Genomic DNA, 18,296 nt, shown 5'->3' with positions numbered 1-18,296 from the left:
AGAGGTAGGCAAATAACTCTTAGGTTAAAGTGACAGATGAGCTCTGAATGTCCTACCCTGTGCCTGAAGCGCATTTACATCCTGTACAAACATGGCCAACGTGTGTGTTTCACAGAGGGGCTGTGCAGCTCGGTTTCAGTAGGACACGGGGATGTGACAGCCACAGCAGCAATGGGCTATTTTTGCAGTTTATAAATGTTGTTGTTTGCCTGGCTGTGCTTTGGGCACAGACCCAAATGTTCTAGGGTCTTTTCCACCAACCTTTCCACCATGTCAGTTCAACCTCCACTCACTTGTCAAAGCCTCTCTTATTACCATGGCGATCTGTTGGCACCATCCGTCCCAACCTATGGCTCTGGTCACACTTTGGCTTTCCTCCAGCCTGCAGCTGCTGAACCCATCTCCTGCTATATCCTGGAAAAGGCTTTGTGCCCAGGCAGATCAAGTCCCTGGTCCTTCTGGCTGCAGGGCCACATGGACGTCGGCTCTGGCGCAGAGAGGGGACGGTGACAGGGCTGGGCTCTGGGCTGCAGGGACGGTCCCTGCCACAGCCTGAGAGAGGAGGAACAGCCCGGGGTTTGTCCTCGGGAGCTGAGTGGCAGAGGAGGCGTCAGGGACACCCATCAGCTGTGCCCCGTGCATGGCCACCGAGGGCAGGGACAGCCCCCTGGGCCCTTCCTCCCAAGGGTGCTGGGCAGGGGTGGGGCTGCGCATGGGGCAATGTGTCACCCCCGTGTTACCCCATGTCACAGTGCCGTCACCCGGCAACGCGCTGTCACAGTGCCCCGGGGGAGTATAAAAGGGGCATCGTCCCGGGTCCCCCTGCCAGAGCTGGCCTGGCACCGGCCTGAAGACACCCGAGAGGGAGCCCTCGAGGGAATCATGGAATTCCCTGGGGGCTGAGGGAGGGAGCCTGGAGCCTGGACGAGGCTGCTGGAGCTTCTCCGCTGCAAGGGCAGCTCCCGGCAGGGCCACGGCCAAAGCCCATCCGATGGGTGGAGATGTTGTTTCAGCCTTCGGGGAACAGACAGCAGCCCCTCAGGAGAGGAGAAGAACCACCCACCCCTGGGGGTGCCCGAGGCTGTCGGGCCTTCTCAGCTGGACAGCGGTGGCAACACCACGGGAACGCCTTCTTGAGGAGCGCCGCAGGGCTCGCCGTCCTCATCCCCGTGGAGCCAGGGGCAGCAGCCGTAAGAAACAAGATGCAGCGGTATTGCCAGGGGTCCCGGAGCTTTGGAGCACCCACTGGTGTCCCATCAGGTGCCAGCAGGAGTCTTGCCCCCTGAGTAGCTCGGGCCGGGGGCATTTGGTCACTCTTGGAAGCCCCTGCGATGGCTCCAGGTCAGAGGGAGAGGCTTGGCATCTCCCGGGAGGCGTGCCCGGCCCGTGGGACGAGGAGGCCGGTCCCGCTCACATGCTCAGGGAACAGCCGATCGCCAGCGCTGCCTGGGGTCAGGAAGGAATTTTCCCCCGGGGCACATTGGCACTGGCCCCCGGGGGTTTTTCGCCTTCCTCTGCAGCACTGAGCGCGACCACTTGTCAGGGCTCCTCGGGTCCCTCGGGCCAGGTCACCGCCTGCTGCTGGTGCCCCGCGAAGGTGGCCTCTCGTGCCCTGCATCTGGGGGGAGGAAGGCTTTTTTTCCCCCGCGGTGGGCTACCAAGCGTCCCGCCCCGGGGGTTTTTTGCCTTTCTCTGCAGCACCGCGCAGGGCCCCTGGCCAGGGCTCCTTTGGGCCATTCTGGCTGGGTGCCCGCTGCTCGTGCTCCACGAAGGTGGCCCTCGTGCCCCGCACCCGGGGGGAGGAAGCTTTCGGGGCTCCCGGGGAGGGGGGCCCAGTGTGGTCCCCCCAGGAGTTGCTTCTTGTCCTCTGTCGCACTGAGCACAGCCTCTTGTCAGGGCTCCTCCGAGCCCTTTCGGCCAGGTTCTCGCCTGCTGCTCTCGCACCCCCGAGGCACCCCCGTGCCCTGGCGCTCTGGCTCTCTTGCCCATCACAAGCCTTGGCAGGAGCCAGCTCTGCTCTGCCCTCGGCTCCGTTTCCCCAGGGCTTCTCGCTTGTGCAGAACAGCCTCTGCTTGGCAGGGCTCCAGGCTCGCTGCCCCATCAGGAGCTGCCCCTTGTCAGCTCTCCCTGCCTGCAAGGCAAGCGCAGGGCAGGCACGAGGGCGCTTCCCGTGCATCCCTGGCCAAGAAGCACAGCGGCGGAACACGTTTCTGAAGACAAAAAGTGTGCTTGTGATTGGTACCTGTCATACTTTGGAAAGTAACCAAAGGTGCCACACGTTTCTTCTTCTTCTTTCATGTGGGGTTGGTCCTGATCCTCATTCTTCACCTTCTCACTCAGAAAATGGGGACTCCTTGGCCTGGGTCCCTGCTGCTACTTTCTGCAGCTCCGTGCCTTTGCCAGACGGCAAGGGATGCTTTTGCAAGCTAAACTGAGGAACGCATCAGCCTGCTCTGGCTGCACATGCGCATTGTGTCACTGCTTGTGACCGTCGGCTCTGAAAGGGATTCAGAACAACAGAATACCCTGTTTCCCCTTGTAACCTTTGCACTATGTGTCCTTGAAAGTGTTTTTGGAGCGGAACCCCCCCGGCTTTTCAGTGAAATAAGTCTCGTCGGTATTTGACTCGTGGTGAGTGTGAGGAATACAACACAACAGAACAGAAGCGTTATGCCATGTTGTGCCTGGAGTTCTGCGTGACGAGCTGTGACGGAGGCCTGAGGGGTCCCTGCAGGAGAGCAGCTCCTCAGGGCAGGGCCCAGGCCCAGCCAGGAGACAGGGTCAGGCACGGGCACACCTACAGCATGGCCCGGGCAGGGACTGAAGGGCCCAGGCTGAGCTATGTCCCCTGCACCCTTGGCAGGAGATGGGGGCACTGGGGGTCCCAAGAGAGGCTGGTCCCAGCCATTGAGGCTTCTAAGCACCTCTAGGACCCTGGCAGAAGTAGACCCGCACTGGTCGTGGGCTCTCCTTTGGACAGTGCTGCTTGGCTGCTTTGGAGACGGCGTGTTGGGCCAGATGGACCTTCTTTCTCATGGAGTACTGTTCTTCTGAGATCTTTTGTTTCAGAATGTTTTTCTATAGGAAACAGATCAGGCATTTCTGGAAATGAGAAGGAAAAAAAAGCCACCCATGGGGACACGAACAGGCACTGCTCGCCTCCCAAGGATTTGCAGCCGTTTAGTTGAGGAGCATGTCCTGCATCAGCCTGAGGGCTTGATCTTTGAGCCTCGCTAGTGTCACACGTGGAGGTTTGCCATCCTGTGGAGACCCAGCTCAACTGTCTAAGCACAGAAGACTTTCAAGAGCTGCACTTGACACTTGCTTTTTGCAAAGTTATTTAGGTGGTCTGGTTATCTCGAGAGAATCCAGAGCTCTCACCCCCATCAGGAGGCACAGGTCTGCTTCCCACAAGGTGACAGCCAGTGTCTGGGCTGGGGCATGGTTACCCAGTCAATGCCTTCTGCTAGTGCAGGGCTGGGGAGAAATGTCATCAGAGATTTCTTCAGCCTGTACTGCTTGGAAAAGGAGGAGATGGGAAGAAGGATAGCATAGCATAGAATAATTCAGCTGGAAGGGACCTACAATGACCATGGAGTGCAACTGCCTGCCTACTTCAGGGTAAAGAAATGTTTCCTCATGTCAAGTCTGAACCTTCCCTGGTGCAGCTTTGAACCATTAAGTATGTCCACTGTGAGTCACTTGAAATTTGTCCTTTTGTTTAGACATCATCCCATTATCTAGAGGTATAAAATAGATAGTGACTTGGTGGTGTCACAGGAGCGCACAGAATATCTGTATTCTCTTACTTGATGTTCAGTGTTTGAGTAAATGCCTAAAGTTGTGAGCTTGGTTCAGTAAAGTATATGCTTCCTCAGGACTTGACCTGGTGTCCCTGAGGGAAACAGATTGTTTCTGCTAACCCACAAAGGACTTGAAAGCAGAGCTGTTATGGTTTTAGAGTCTACCTGCACAAGGAGGCTAGTTTTGGAGTGATGTGACTTGATGTGTAACCACATCATAATTGGTGGCTATATGTGAGGGCTGTATGAGTGACAAGCCAGTATTTGAGAAATGCAAGAGCTGCTGAACTGAGCCAGACTAAAGCATGTGCAATCCAGTGGTCAGTTTCGGGTGGTGGCCAGAAGTGCAGGGTGATCAGCTTGTGTTTTAGAGCCTTGTGATGGAGGACATGTCTCTTGGATAAGATGATCAATGCCAGGGCCCAGATGTTTCCCATCCTTCTGCTAGGAAGAGATAACTTTTCCAGACTCAAAAAAAAGTGGAGAGAAAAGAAAACTGGTGTCTCAAGGAAAGTACTGAAGTAAGAAGCTTCTGGAGATTTTCACTTGGATTTCCTCTATATTCCAGTCTGCCCTAGTTAGACTGGATTATTGGGCATTGTCTAACAGCAATTGCTTATGGAGTAATACAAGAAATGGCACAAGTGATCTTTGTTCTGCATCCTTGCTTCTAGGTGGGGAAGGTGGCCTCTCAGCTATGCAGGAATGTAGCCGGATCTTTGTACAGGGGAAGCGTAACTAAAAAAGGGTAAGAGGTGCAGCGTGAGAGAGAGGCAAACGTACTTGGGCTCCTCCAGTGATGGCTGTACTTCCACTCAAGTGCTCCAAGTTGTGGTGAGCATGATGAGCAATGGAGGAGTGGGTGAAGAAGCTCAAGGACAGAGAATTGCTGGTGGGTGAGGGTATGCCAATCAGGAGAATATCTTGCTATGATATCTGATATTGTTACGTGCCTGGTCACTATGCTATTGTTTATGTGTTGTATTTTCTAATGAAGTGAGCTGGAAGTCATGGTAGCCTATATGGGCAGGATCCTGTTCTAAAAATCCCATGGTTTGTTATTTCCATCTATCTGTCTTAGATTCACTGTGCAGAAATATATGACCTAGGCCAAGCTTTTCAGGCATATAGTTACCCTCAGGAGAAAGATGTGAGTAGGTTTGCTACAATGAGCAATCTGTTTAGGGCTGCCAGAAGTAAGAAATCTCAGCTAAATGTAGAAAATCAGCCTGGACACTTCCAGGTTGGGGACGGGACAGAAAAAAAAAAAAAAAAGTCACATTCCAGAAGCCAAAAGTTTTATCTGTTTATATAGTTTGTCTTCTTTCATCTCCTGATTCACAACTTTTCGGGTAGCCACGTGCTGTTGGTGACTGGGTGGGCCAGAGGCACGTGTATGTGTGTATGGCCAGGGAAGCAAAGCAGCTGTGCTCTTGGTTCTTTGAAGACTGGCACGGCAGAGGTTAGGAATGAGAGTGGCCTGGAGCTTGTGTGACCAGAGCCATTATTCTGTGAACTTGGAGAATTAGGGGATATTCAGTCTACAGAATGTATGTTAAAAGTTTGAATAAGTCACGCAAGGTTGTGTCTCAGTTTTGAAGTCAGGAGTATGTTTAACGTGGGCCTTGGTGCAAGGAAGGTGGTTTTGGTTCAGGCAGTTGCTGGTGTTTGCTCCTATTTTTCTTCATCTTCAAAATCCAGCATCAGGGCCCCTTCAGTCTTTAGGTGCCGATAGGGCCAGAGTTTGTACGTTCAGTGTTTCTATCTCTGCTTCTAAATCAAATTTGGCTGGTGCTCAGTAGAGTATTGAATAGCTTGCTTCTTTCCGCGGAGATATTTTGCACCTGTTTCTCTGTTACAGTCCCCGTGGGTACACCTTGGCCTTTGGAAAATATTTCTGTGGCTGTTGGAGAGACACAGAAGCTCAGAAACCTGTGCATGGAGTCAGAGTCCCTTCAGAGTGAGGTGGGAGCTATCTTCAGTTGTCTGAGGGAACAAAGTGTTTTCCACTGCAGAAGGAACTTTCGCATCACAGATGCAAATAACCTACAGTGTAAGAATCCTTTTATAACGAAAATGAATCATCAGTTATGTACAGTGTTCCTCTCTCAGTTAATGGAGGAGGACAATGTTTGGTGTACAACGTCGTTGCCAGGCAAACAGCAGCAACAAAAATCCATTAGGAGTTATTTCAGGAAATGCTGGGTGGCATGGCTTGTGGCTCTTGGTTATTACTTGTAAGTGAAAATAGTGGTTTCCTGCCTTTCCAGAAGTATTTTGAAACATAGCTCTTGTTTTGAATGTGTTTTTTGATCTTCAGGGTATATCCAAGAGACACATATTGTGCCTTTTCCATCCATCCAATTGATTTATTACTTAATTGTAGTAACTAATTAGAACCTCAAGTCCAGAGAGACAGTCAAATCATCCAGTATTTTTTTATCAGCAAAAGGTTGCTGCATATTCTTGTAACTTTGTGACCCTACTGATTTGTTTTATAGGGTGTGTTTATACTGCCTATACTGTTGATGTTTACAGCATGAGCATTTCAAATGATGTGAGGTTGCTGGCATTTCCTGTGGGGTCCTGGGATTCAGCACTCTAGAAAACCCTGGGTGACTGACTCTGAAGGGGTCTGAATAGTCTCTGGCTTAGTAATGTGTGCACTGGCTGTGTGGTTCATGTGCTTGCAATTTATGTAGTGTTGGATAAAAACTCTCAGAAGCAGAATTTGCCTCATTATGAGCTATTATTCATTTGGTCTGAGCTTTTTCTGATCTCCTTATTAGACTTAAAATCCTCCAAGAATAGGTTTTCTTATGAGGAACTTTCTAAATGGGTCAGAAAGCCACCAGGAAAGCCTTCCTTCTGTGCTATTGTGCTTCAGATCCCTGTGTTCAATTGGTCTTGTGAAGGAATTTTGTTAATGACTGTGACTCAGAAAAAAGGAAAGTGCTGATAGTTGCTGCTGATGACACAATGCCTTGCCAGTACAGGGGAGGATCTGAATATCTCCTGTGAGGTTCACGTGACCGAGAGGATGGGTCTATCAACAACTGAAATGAAGCAGTATGCAAAGTGAAAGATCATGCAGATAAGGACTTAATAACAAAACCTTCTGCTATGATCTGAGAGTCTGTTAATTGTATGAGAGGGGTGTCACAGCACACAACTGATGTGTGACCAGGCAAGAATAAGGCCTCTTAATGTTTGCATACAGTATCTGTGAGAAAATAAATTGACACGGAGGAGGTTCAATAAATATAGGAGGGGATATGAAGATACCTATTCTGTTTGGCAAAACTAGATTATCTTGGTGTGTTTAGTCCACAAAATGATGATGGAAGAGTGAAAGTTAGTCTTTCCATGCCCAAGTCAGAGGAAGATTAAGCGCCAGAAAGAAGTAACTTCAGCTTAAAGGGATTGCTGGTGCAAGAACAAATGGACATAAGTTGACACAAATTAAATGATAGGTGATAACCATAGGTTAAAATAAGATGGGTAAGCATAAAAAACAAGCTACTTTTAAGATTGAGCTTGATAATTTTCTAAAACATCTGATGTCTTTATAGTCTTTGAGAGCAAAAACTGCTGGAGTTTCTAGAGGTGATCTTTGATTTGCTTGTAAAAAGCAGACACACACAGTTGTCTCAGCAGTCGCATTACTGTTATCCTCTTTTGTGAGTTTTAATGAAAAAGATTACCAGGAGATATGTTATATAGGAGATATAGGGCAAGCCAAGGATTTTTTTACAGGAATGCTGTTCCAAGTGCAGCAATGAAGGGGAAAAGAAAGAAAAGTCCTAGAGCAGAGTTTATTCAGACTGCATGTTCAATGTAAGGTTATCTACCTATCTGTGTTCTCGCCTTATCTAATGTACTTTTCCTCTTCCAACAGACAAATTTACTAGCAGTGTGAAATACATTGTTAAGCTCATCCGCCCTTTGGCTGATTAAAAAAAGAAAGATTTCTCCTTGACAGAATGTGTTTACTGGTGGGTAAAAAATACCTGCCTTTCTTTTTTCAGCCTCTCAGCTGCTTAATACAGATGCTGTGCTATTGTCTGTCAGTCTTGATGAGTCAATACTACGAAGTGGTATGTTTTTCTTTGCACTGTACTAGAAGTTAGACAAAGGATCTTTGAAAACTAAATTGGCTGAGGGGGCGTACTGGTGAAACCGATACCTTTGGCAGAAAAAGGTGGCAAGCTGTAGGAAACAGTTTTTAACAGGGCAGACATTAAAAAAATGAAGCCCGCTCAGGAAGCGGGCACCCAGTGAACTCGCATTTGAGTGATCCACATTAATCAAAGAACTGATCATACCTATAAAGATATAATTGCAATAAGAGGCTCTTGAGATTTCCAGGCAGTTATGATACAACATGATACTTCTGAAATGGAAGAAATTTGACTAGATCTGGTATTTTGCTGTCTACTTGGACAGGAGAGCATAGACAGCACATGAATATTTTGCTCTAATGGGGTGATTAGAAAATGATGTCTCCTACCTGTTGCAGCTGTCTTTCTGAAGGAACAGAAATTTACTTACAAGCTACCTGGATGTTGCTGTACCCCTCACCAAGATTTATTTGCTTCCAGCTTAGAATGGAAAAGAACTTCAGATTTGCACGTTTTAATATATATATTAAAAAATATTAAAAATGGTGGGATGGAAATGGAAGAAGGTCCCACCCACTTAGAAGAATGAAGTAAATATCTGCAGTTTTCCTAATCGGAGAAGAAAATCAGCCTAGACTTCAGCGTACATAGGGGTAGAGTGTGGCTGAAGAATATGCATATCTGAAGAGACACCGGTACAGGGAATCTTTGGAAACACCAGAAGTGATCTTTGGTGTGGGTCATGACTTGTTCTCTCAACGATTCAGCTGCTTTCTCCCAAAAGCTTATTACTACTCATAAACTTGAATAAAAACAGGCTATTTCAGGCTATCTGGAGAAGTCTTTTTTCCTTCCCATGTATCCCATACATAGGTCTGTTAGTTCTCTGTGTCTCCAAAGACCCCTACAAGACAGCCGTAGGGTAAATATGCAGAATTTCTGCAGTAAAAACTGCATGAAGTAAAATCTTCTATGATTTTCACACAGAGTGAACACAGAAATGCTCTGAATCCTTCCCCTTTTGGTTGCAGGGCTAAACAAACCTGGGATCTCACCTACACACACCCCTCACTGGTCCCAGACAATTCCCGGGCAGCAGTTAGCTCAATTGTACCTGGAGTCTTGCTAGTAATGCAGGTTAAGCATCCCCAGTGCTTTCTGTCCTGCTCATTGCATTGCTGTTCTACCTGCACCTTTGTTCCATGTCACTGTATGCCAGATGGGTGGGCATTACTCCTTATATGACACCATCTGATGTTTGGAAAACACTGACAACTGAAAACAAATCTATGCAGCCTGGAACTGGAAAATGCTTATTTTTGAGGGGGTTGGTGACACCTGTTGTGTTGGATGCTGTAAGCCCGGGAGCTGAGCTGCCCAAACACAGATGCTGGGTGGAGTGCTCTTGTTGCAACATCCAGCTGGAGGGTGAAACACAGGTGAGACCTTGTGTGCAGCTGAAGCCCATGGTGACCAGGGAGTGCCATCTGCCCCCAGAGCGGAGGGTATATTCTAAAGCAGAGAACAGCGCGGTTAAAAGGCCCTTTTTAGCAGGCTCTTTCCTCACTGATCTAATAGCTCACTTGATGCTCTAATTCAGACATTGCTGCATGTTACGAATTTGCCCAGGCACTGCTTCAATATGGGGAGATACCTGGGACCCCCGAAGGGACCAGTCTGGCAGGCGATCTCTCAGCCTACCCATGCAAGCTGTCATTGCTGAGTTAAAAGCAAAGCCTGGCCTCTTGACCTTTACATGTTGGCTGTAGCAGTGTTTTCTGGCATGGTTCTCGATCTCGCTGGGTCCAACTATTCAGATCCCTGCCCCACGGAGGTTGCCTCAGCCTCTCGTTCACCATGCCATTACCCTGGATGCGATCCTGTGCAACCTGCTGTAGGTGAACTTGCTTGAGCAGGGGGTTGGACTAGATGATCTCCAGAGGTCCCTTCTGACCCCAACCATTCTGTGATTCTGCGATCACCTCAGGCAGAGTCAGGTTTGGCTCTGGAGCTGTGTAACTGTGCGGTCACTCCCATGTCCCTGCATGCAATGCCCCGGGAGACCTGACTTGGCTGGGGTTTATGCTGCAGGTACCTGTGATGGACTCAAGCCAAGGAAGGGTGTCTTGTAGGACCTGGGGGACCTCAGGGCCCCCCTCTCCGGCCAACCTCTCCAGGCTGATAGGGAGGCACCGGTGTTTAAAGGGCGCCATCTACTGGCTGATGGGAGCAAAAGGAGGCGGTGAGTTCCAGAAGTCCCGCTGTTCACTAAAGTAAGTGCTACAGCCACCTTCATCAGCAGGTCAAGATTGAAGAGCAAGCAGGGAAAGCTGGAGTCGCACTGGGTATTGGTCTTAAATAAAGCCTAACTTAAACTGACAACCTTAAGACTTGTCAGAAGATTTAAATTTTATCAAAAGTCATTCCTGGTTTCAAAAAATCCATTATAGTTGACATCCCGCTAGGAACCTGTGAGTCTCTGTTCTAGTCATATTTTGCATCCTTTTGTGGGGTTTCTTAGCTTGGTTGGTCTTGTCTCTAAAAACCAGCAGTTTTAAAGAAAGCAAAGAATTGGCAAGGTGTCTGTGTGCACTTATGATATGCTGTCCTCCCTATGTGTTCCTCGTGATTATTCTAGCTATAAAAGATAAAAAGTAATGGGGGGTAATTCCTGTCCTTGATAATGCTCCCATTCTTTCAGTTATAGTTTAATATTGTGAGAACCCCAAAGAGTCATTTATGCTTTTGACTAACTGCATACCGGCTGGGTCACAGAAATGTTGAGAGCTATGCCAGAATGAATCTGAGGCAGAAGAATGCAGGATTTGTATGGGGTTGTTTTTGTCCTAGGTGAAATCCCCGTGCAGTTCCAAATGTCAGAGGATTCCTTTGCACAGATCCTTAAATTTAATTTAATTTTTTTATTAAATGATCCTCTGGCCTTCCAAAATTGCTAGTGCATTTCTTCATATAGGTGGAATAATTTTACCTTTTTCTTACTGTACTATTAAGGCAATCAGGAAAAATGACATTTTATTTAGGACTTGGAAAAGAGTCCAATATAAAATAGAATTTGTAAGGATGACTACAGTCATCTATTACTATGTAGTGTTAATGGCTAGTGCTTGAATGTGGGGCAATTATATGATTCAATTATTATGTGGGACAAGACAATGTTTGCAGGTGCCTGTGGTATTCCCTGCTGAGTCTGAAAGCCAAACTGAACGAGACAGACAAACATGCAAACAATATATTTGGTGGCGTTAAAAAAAGTGTTATATATCTGTCTGTGTGTTTACCTATACATATATATTCAAATGCTGTTACTGTGAACAGTCTTCTCTCCTTTATATGCATGGGAGTTGGTATTATCATTAATATTAATGTAACACTTAAATGTAACCCTTTTTATTTCTCTGTATTTTCTCCTTTCAGTTGCGAACGAGACAGGTGACAAAAATGCACGACCACTTTCACGATTTGCCCGTAAGTAGCCTTTTTCATTTTACCGGGTTGATTTCTATATCTACTGTAGAAATAAACACATGTAATAAAACTTGTAATCTCACATTATGTCCACTCTGTTATTGCAATTCATTTACAGTACTAAACTGCGGAATCACAGTACTTAGTTGGAAAAGTCACTTACAGAAATTCTGCCTTATTGAGCAGAATTGATACAAATTTAAACAAATGGAAGGCTTTGTGGCCTTACTATTGTTTCAAGCATAAAAAGCCATAACAATATAAATGTTGCAAAGCCAGCTGAATTTGACTGGAGTGGCTACAAAGAGATGTGGGTTAAGACTTAGAAGTAGCGTACAAGAAAATGTAATTAAACCTCACTGATAGCTCCTCCATTACCTTTTGATTCACACAACAAGGTTAAGAACAAAAGGTATGGCTTGGGATTTGAAACGTGACCCAAATTTGAACAAAACAAAGGGATGCATCTGGTAATGTAGCACCAACTGACCATGACTTTGACTTAGGTGAAATTATTAAAAACACATGTGACAAAATATGTTGGAATAAGGATGAAGATAGGAAATCCTGTTCATAATGCATGCAGTTTCATGATGATTTGTGATCACTTAGCAGGGGAAAATGCCCTTCTCATCTTTAAAAGGGGGGCATTTTCCATCATCGTGTGTGGTGCAGATCAAAACATCAAAATAATTTACATCTGTGGTGCAGTATTTCATACAGTCACAGGATGGCACTCTGAGCATGCCATACCTCACATAAGTAGCTAAGGTGCGTAATGCAGGCGAAACGTCAGTCAGTGGCTCTGAAATCTGTTGCGTGCAGTGATTGACAAGGTGGTGGAGCGGATTGAACAGTACTGAGAGATAATTGCACTGGCATTCCTTATTCCTGATTTAGGGTTTATTTTCCTTCACGTTGTAGAGGGTAAAGCTTAAAAAGTGGCTTTATTAGTCAGTCCTGGCTGGTTCAACCCTGCAAATGCATATGGCAAAGGAAATCACAGAGGAGAGAAGTGTAAATTTAAATGGAAACCTTTTGAAGTCTTTATTGCTCCACTTTGTCCATTATGGCTCCTGAATACTAGGTACTGAGTTGGAAGTTTCAGCCCAAGTACTGGTTTGTTCATGGATATCTGGCTTACCAGGACTTCATGCTGCAATACTGCCTGACCAGTAGGTCAAACACAGTGTCATGACATTTGGAGCTGAGCTGACATTTCAGTTCAGGTTTTGGCGTTCGTAAGAACTTGATTTTGGTGAATGTGTATAGGGGTGCAGGTCTGACCAGGTTCTGTTCCTGTTTTAATCTTGGTTCTTAACCATGCAGCTAAGCCTCATTTGCAGATTTAGGGGTGCCTGGCATTACATGGAAGAGAACAGACCGGCGGATGGCTGTCAGCTGAATGAAAGCACAGGATACCCCCCTTACAAGTCCTCATTGCATAGGTCATGCATGGGATTAAGTGTGGAGGTGAGGTCAAGGCCACAGGCTATTTGACGGTAACAGAAATGCAATGCAGAGAGGAACACTTAGATAAGCCCGGTTGGGAAATAGAGGCATAATATAGGAATGAAGGGAGATAATTCAAATGTAAACCAGACCTTCATTGTTAGAAGTTAAATTTAGCGATCTGGGAGTCAAGTCAAGTTTGAGGATTTAATGATCCAGCTAGCTTCTCATAGGTGTCATTAATGATGACTGTGTGGTCATGAGCAGTATAAGGTGACAACTCCGTGGGAATGGGAAGGAAAATTAGAAAGGGAACTGTGTTGTGGAAAGGAGGGAAATGTCTGAGGCGTGTGCCGTGCTAACATGAGTTAAATGGGTGATGCCCAAATACATGCTGAGAGTTCTATAACCTACTTTACCAAACCATGTTTCATCAAACAAACAATGGAGTGCAGGTCAAGCGTTCAGAAACATCCTGACTGAATAGCAGAAAAGGCTGCAGCATTTGAGCACGAGGATTCAAGCAGTCATAGAGAATTGTGGTTGTTACCCTTGTGTCGGAGTCACAAACCAGAGACTGGGTATCTTCCTGGATCGTGCCTTTCACATTCACTCAAATGATTAATTCAAAGACAGTTATTACCTTCATCTTCACAACAGAGAACAGAATTTCCACTGCTCTGTAACAGCTGCCCATTTGAGGTCAACAGTAAAACCTTCAGAGATCTCAGTGGGATCCACTGTTCAGCTGTCATTGATCCCTTAAACCATACGTATTGTGGCTGACCTTATTTACCTATCTCACTTTCTGTGCGTGCAACCAAAGGCAAAATAACCTACTGAAACCCAGATAAGCCTTGTCTGTGCTAAGGACTGTGTGCAGCTCTCTGGAGGATGTAGCTGTTTCCCTTTTAGTTCAGGAGCAAAGAGGGAAGGGCTGCTTGTGTTGTTAAGTGAGGCAATAGGAATGGTAGTTGTGTGGTTATGGGTACTGCATGTAGCTAGACTTGCAGTGTAACAATATTTTTAGGCTATATGAAAATTTGAACACCTACCCACAGATTCTTTAGGAAGAGTTCTGCTTTTTAAATTATAACACCTAAACCTATTTTGCTTTTGCCTCTAGCTCAGCTATAAACATCTTTGACAAGGTACAATAGAATCGAGGAGAGGCATTTTTGCAAATGTTTACACTTATTCATAAAGATTTGAAATTAAAATTAAGTGTTGTTCATTTCAATGCTAGGGCTACCCAATCTCCTGAACCCTTAAATGTCAAATTCCAGACATTTAGGAGACTGAATTTAAGAGGTTACTACTGTCTTTAGCAGCAGTTAATCTGCCTGGTATCCCACTATGTCATCTTGCTGTAAGTATCACTGTGCCATCAGTCTTTGTGGGGATTTAAATTCATCAGTCTTTCAGCATTTCGGGCAGTTGGAAGCTCCTGGTTGGTGTCTGCTCAGGCAGGCCCGTTAAGTAAAACCATCATTTGCTGAATACCCTTCACCTTGGCATAGCTGTGGGCGGGCTGAACACTGATAAGGACAGGTGGGCATGACATTTCATCGCTCTAGTGAAGTTGGTTAATTCATGACAGCTGGCTGATTTGCTGCTGTTGATCTTCAGAAGAGCCAAGCGGCTCTGGGTCTACTACAGCCTAGATCTAATCACAGGGGAAAGCTGCATGGAATGGATATCCATGATGGAGGAAAAGGTATGCGTGTATGTGCAGAGGACATAGGGAAAAAACTTTTTATGCTGAAGAAAGTGCTTGCTTTTCTTGCACTGTTTTTGTTTAAAGAGAAAAAGAAAGAAAAAGGAAAGATTTGATTTGAGTGACTATACGGTTTGCAGTGGCGATTCGTTTACCTGTCACTGTTGGTTTTCAGTGGTAGTACAAATACTGAGCTACTTAGTTGTATCAAGTAAGTGCAGAAAAAGGCTAATATGTCTTTTTCCTGGATGATGTAGTTGCCCTGTGCTTGACAAGCTGGAGAACTTACGGAATAAAAGAAAGGGCAGAGCTGAGAAGGTGGGAGTTTGGGAAGTGCAGCAGATTCCTTGCAGTAATTGTAGGGGAAGACCTCAAAATTATAAAAGTTCTTTCCCATAAAATATGATTTTAATAGTGCACAGCAGCTTTTTTTTTTCCTACCAGTGTTGGTGTCCTGCTATCCAGTCTTAGTGTGCAGCACATATGGCTGGATGGCAACTTATTTTGTTTTATTGATGGTTAAACTTCTGTTTCCAGTTGTGTTGAGTATGCCATACTTCTGCGAAAGAAATGGTCGTCCCCATATTCTGGGGAATCACAATATTTTTGGCTCTACCAGAGGTGGTCTGTATGGTTGGGACATTTAAAATTCTTACATCCTTTATATTTCCCCTTACAGAATGGGAAAATAAATGCTTACCTTTTCAAGTAAAATTAAGAAATTTTTGGAAATTTTGGTGGTGGTCTAAAGAACAGAAACAGTGGTATTGCCATAACATCGCAAGTCCTTGAATGATAGAGATGCATTGATGTTGCATTTATTTCTGCAGCTGTTGCATATATGTTACTTGGCTTTGGACTACCTGGTGTGAGAATTAATTTTTCTAGCTATTGTAGCACAGGATTTCAAGGTTACCTGTAAAGCTGGGTAAATACAGTTCTTGCACATTAAATACCTATGATAATTAAGAGCAGAGTAATCTAAGAGCTTTCCTGATTAACTGGGAAGTAGTCTGAAAATTATTTTGCTGTGGAGAAGATAGATGAAGATTCTTGCTGATCTGTCTTTGCACGATTTAGGCTGTGTGAAAACAAGACATTTAAGACAATGAGCAAAATAAGGCTGCCATCACCTGTCTGTAGCAGTAGACATTGCTGTTTCTAACAGGGTTGTTTCTCCTGGCGTATTCTCAGGAAACATGGGATAACAACTCTTCTGTTTGGTTTCCTGTTGCATACTTAGTGTGTACTGCAACAAAAAGTCAACCTTAATCCATGTGTTAGGTCCACTACTTGCTTAATTGTCTCTGCTGGATAACTGTGTCTGAATGCTGGGAAAATATTTTAAAATCTTACCTGTACAGTCCCTTCTAAAAATCAGTTGCTGACTTCAGAAATATCCCATTTATCAGAGGTTTGGTTGTTGTTTTTTGTTTAGTTGGTGGTTCTTGTTTGTTTTTTTTTTTTTATTTTGCACATTGATAAAAAGCCCATGGAGAATGACTACTAGCAAAGTTCATATGCCTTACTACTTCAGAATTCAGTAAGATTAATGCTTGCTGCACCTCTGTTGTGGGAGATCTCTTAACTGAAATAATCAGTATTTCAGTACTTAGCTGTTCTTTCTTAGGATCTGCTAACTCACCTATGTATATTCTATTATACTTGAAAGTTAGAATGTGGCATGTGTGTTCGGTGTGGTGGTAGCACTAGGATTTTTGAAAGTGCCTAATTTATTCAGAAGCTGTTCGGAAATTTTTGAAAATATGAAACAGATAATTAAGTTTTATGAAATGTAAGTCATGTATTCTGGGGGCAGGGAGGAGATCTGACTGAAGGATGCTAATTGTACTTTGTCAGTGGAACTAGACTTACAGATGAGGATGGGTTCTCTGAATGACATGCAAGAGGCACTGGTGACACTTCTAAATACATTTTAAAAGATCATCCATAGAAATATTTTGGCATTTGAATGTCTACTGAGAAAAGCTGAAGTTTCAACAGAAAAGAAATATGCTTACTGATACTAGTCCTTCAATTATATCTTTAATCTAGAATTTAACCACTGTTAACTTTAGTGTAAGAAAGCCAACAATTAATATTGTATGTATTTGCTACTTTGTTTTTTGATTAGTTCTTTGGTTTAAAATACAGCCACGTCAATACATGCTAAGCTATAATCTAAGTATAACATGGGGAGGATGTTTTTTATTTAGACGTGAAAATTCCATGTTTAGTAATCAAATCTTTTTATGGGAAGCATTACAGTTTGGGATTTGCAATGACCTGAACATTAGTGCTTATTTCCACTTTGAGCTTTATTTCAGGTTTTCAGGCTTAATCCCCAAATGTGGTGATGCAAAGGTAAAAAGACAAATCATCTTTGTTTTCCAGACTGCTGAGAGACTGCATGATAGGCCTGTGAATTTATTTTCCTTCTCACTCTGTCTTTTTGCAGGCTCTAAATCACAAAACTGCTTGTGGAACACCATTATTGGTGGGCTGACAGGTAACCTCAAGGAAAAGCCGAAGCCAACCATCATCAGTGACCCTAGACCTCCTGAAGAAATTTTAGCAGATGAACTACCACCAGTGGACAGTCCTGAGGCATTGGTGAAAACATCTTTCAGGTCTGACAGATATGAGTTTACTTTGTTTAGCTCTGAGAGGGTATCGTTTTAAGGTTGTCTGCAGTGTGGGTTTCGTGGAAGAAATCAATACTGAAGGACTCCACAATGCTGTGTATCTTTGTACTGAAGAAGAGTGGAAAAAAAAGGGGTCCACAAATAATACTGACTGGGCTCATCTTCTGCTTCTCAGACCTCATTAGCCTTCTTAAAGGATTATGGACTAGTCAGATACAAAGTCTGTAACTAGTCAAAGTGGTCAACAAAGACAGCTCATTATATGAAGATGCCTTTGAAGGTTGGTGTAGTTTCATTTGAAAGTGGTTTAGTGATGAAGACTTGGACTTTAGGTCAGATTATGTGCTTTATTGATGCAAGGGAGAGCTAAACCTTTTTCTGTTGATGTAATGTCTTGAGAAACATCTAGCGTTAATTTATTTTGCCAAGGAGAAGGATTCTGGCCAGGTGCTTGCAAGCAAGTGGTTGCTGCTGTTGTAAAGCATGTGGTACATCTATTGTTGGGTTCTCCTCTCTCTTATTTAATTATATGGAGGTACAGTTGTCAGATGTTTCTTGGAGGCGTGTTTTCTGAAAATAATTTTCTCAAAATGAGGTAAAATAGAGAAGCTGTGTGCATGCAGTGGATCTTTGACCAAAACATGGAAACTAGTGTGCCTAGCAGAAAGCTAAGTGAGTGGCAGAATTTATTTTTCCAAGTGTTTTTTGAGCTCCTTGTTGTTGAAAAACTATGTTCTACTTTGCTACTAAACATGCATACAAGCATAAAATGGTTTTTGCTTTGGATGAATTTCTCTGACTACAGTGATTTTGATTATACCTCAGTCTGACAAACTTAATTCAGTCTTCATATAACCATTATTTTGAAGGTACTTATTTAAGTAATTTTATTAAGCAGTAATTTCAGATGTCGTGTTTATACTGCTTGACATTTAAAAACATATTACCATAAACTGAGTTTATGTCAGTCTGTATAAATAAACCCTGTAATTCCATAGCGCATTTTCATTCTTTAATATTGCCATTGAAATTATTTAGGACAAGTGTTTCGGAACCTGGATCCTCCTTTTAT

The 18,296-nt window shown here is 44.5% G+C and overlaps 1 protein-coding gene across 1 annotated transcript in view; it reads left to right on the top strand.

Annotated features, from left to right (window-relative positions):
• Positions 1–18,296, top strand: part of PDE1C (phosphodiesterase 1C) — a 296,676-nt gene that overhangs the window by 34,040 nt on the left and 244,340 nt on the right. Inside the window, exons 2-3 of the mRNA XM_037386207.1 lie at positions 11,360–11,410; positions 17,038–17,209. Of these exons, the coding sequence (XP_037242104.1) occupies positions 11,360–11,410; positions 17,038–17,209 (223 nt within the window). The remainder of the gene's footprint in view (positions 1–11,359; positions 11,411–17,037; positions 17,210–18,296) is intronic.

Source organism: Falco rusticolus, chromosome 4 (genome assembly GCF_015220075.1).
Source record: "Falco rusticolus isolate bFalRus1 chromosome 4, bFalRus1.pri, whole genome shotgun sequence".
In the NCBI taxonomy this organism is placed as follows: Eukaryota; Metazoa; Chordata; class Aves; order Falconiformes; family Falconidae; genus Falco; species Falco rusticolus.
Note: the sequence above shows the minus strand (reverse complement) of the source record. Positions and strands in the feature narration are given on the sequence as shown.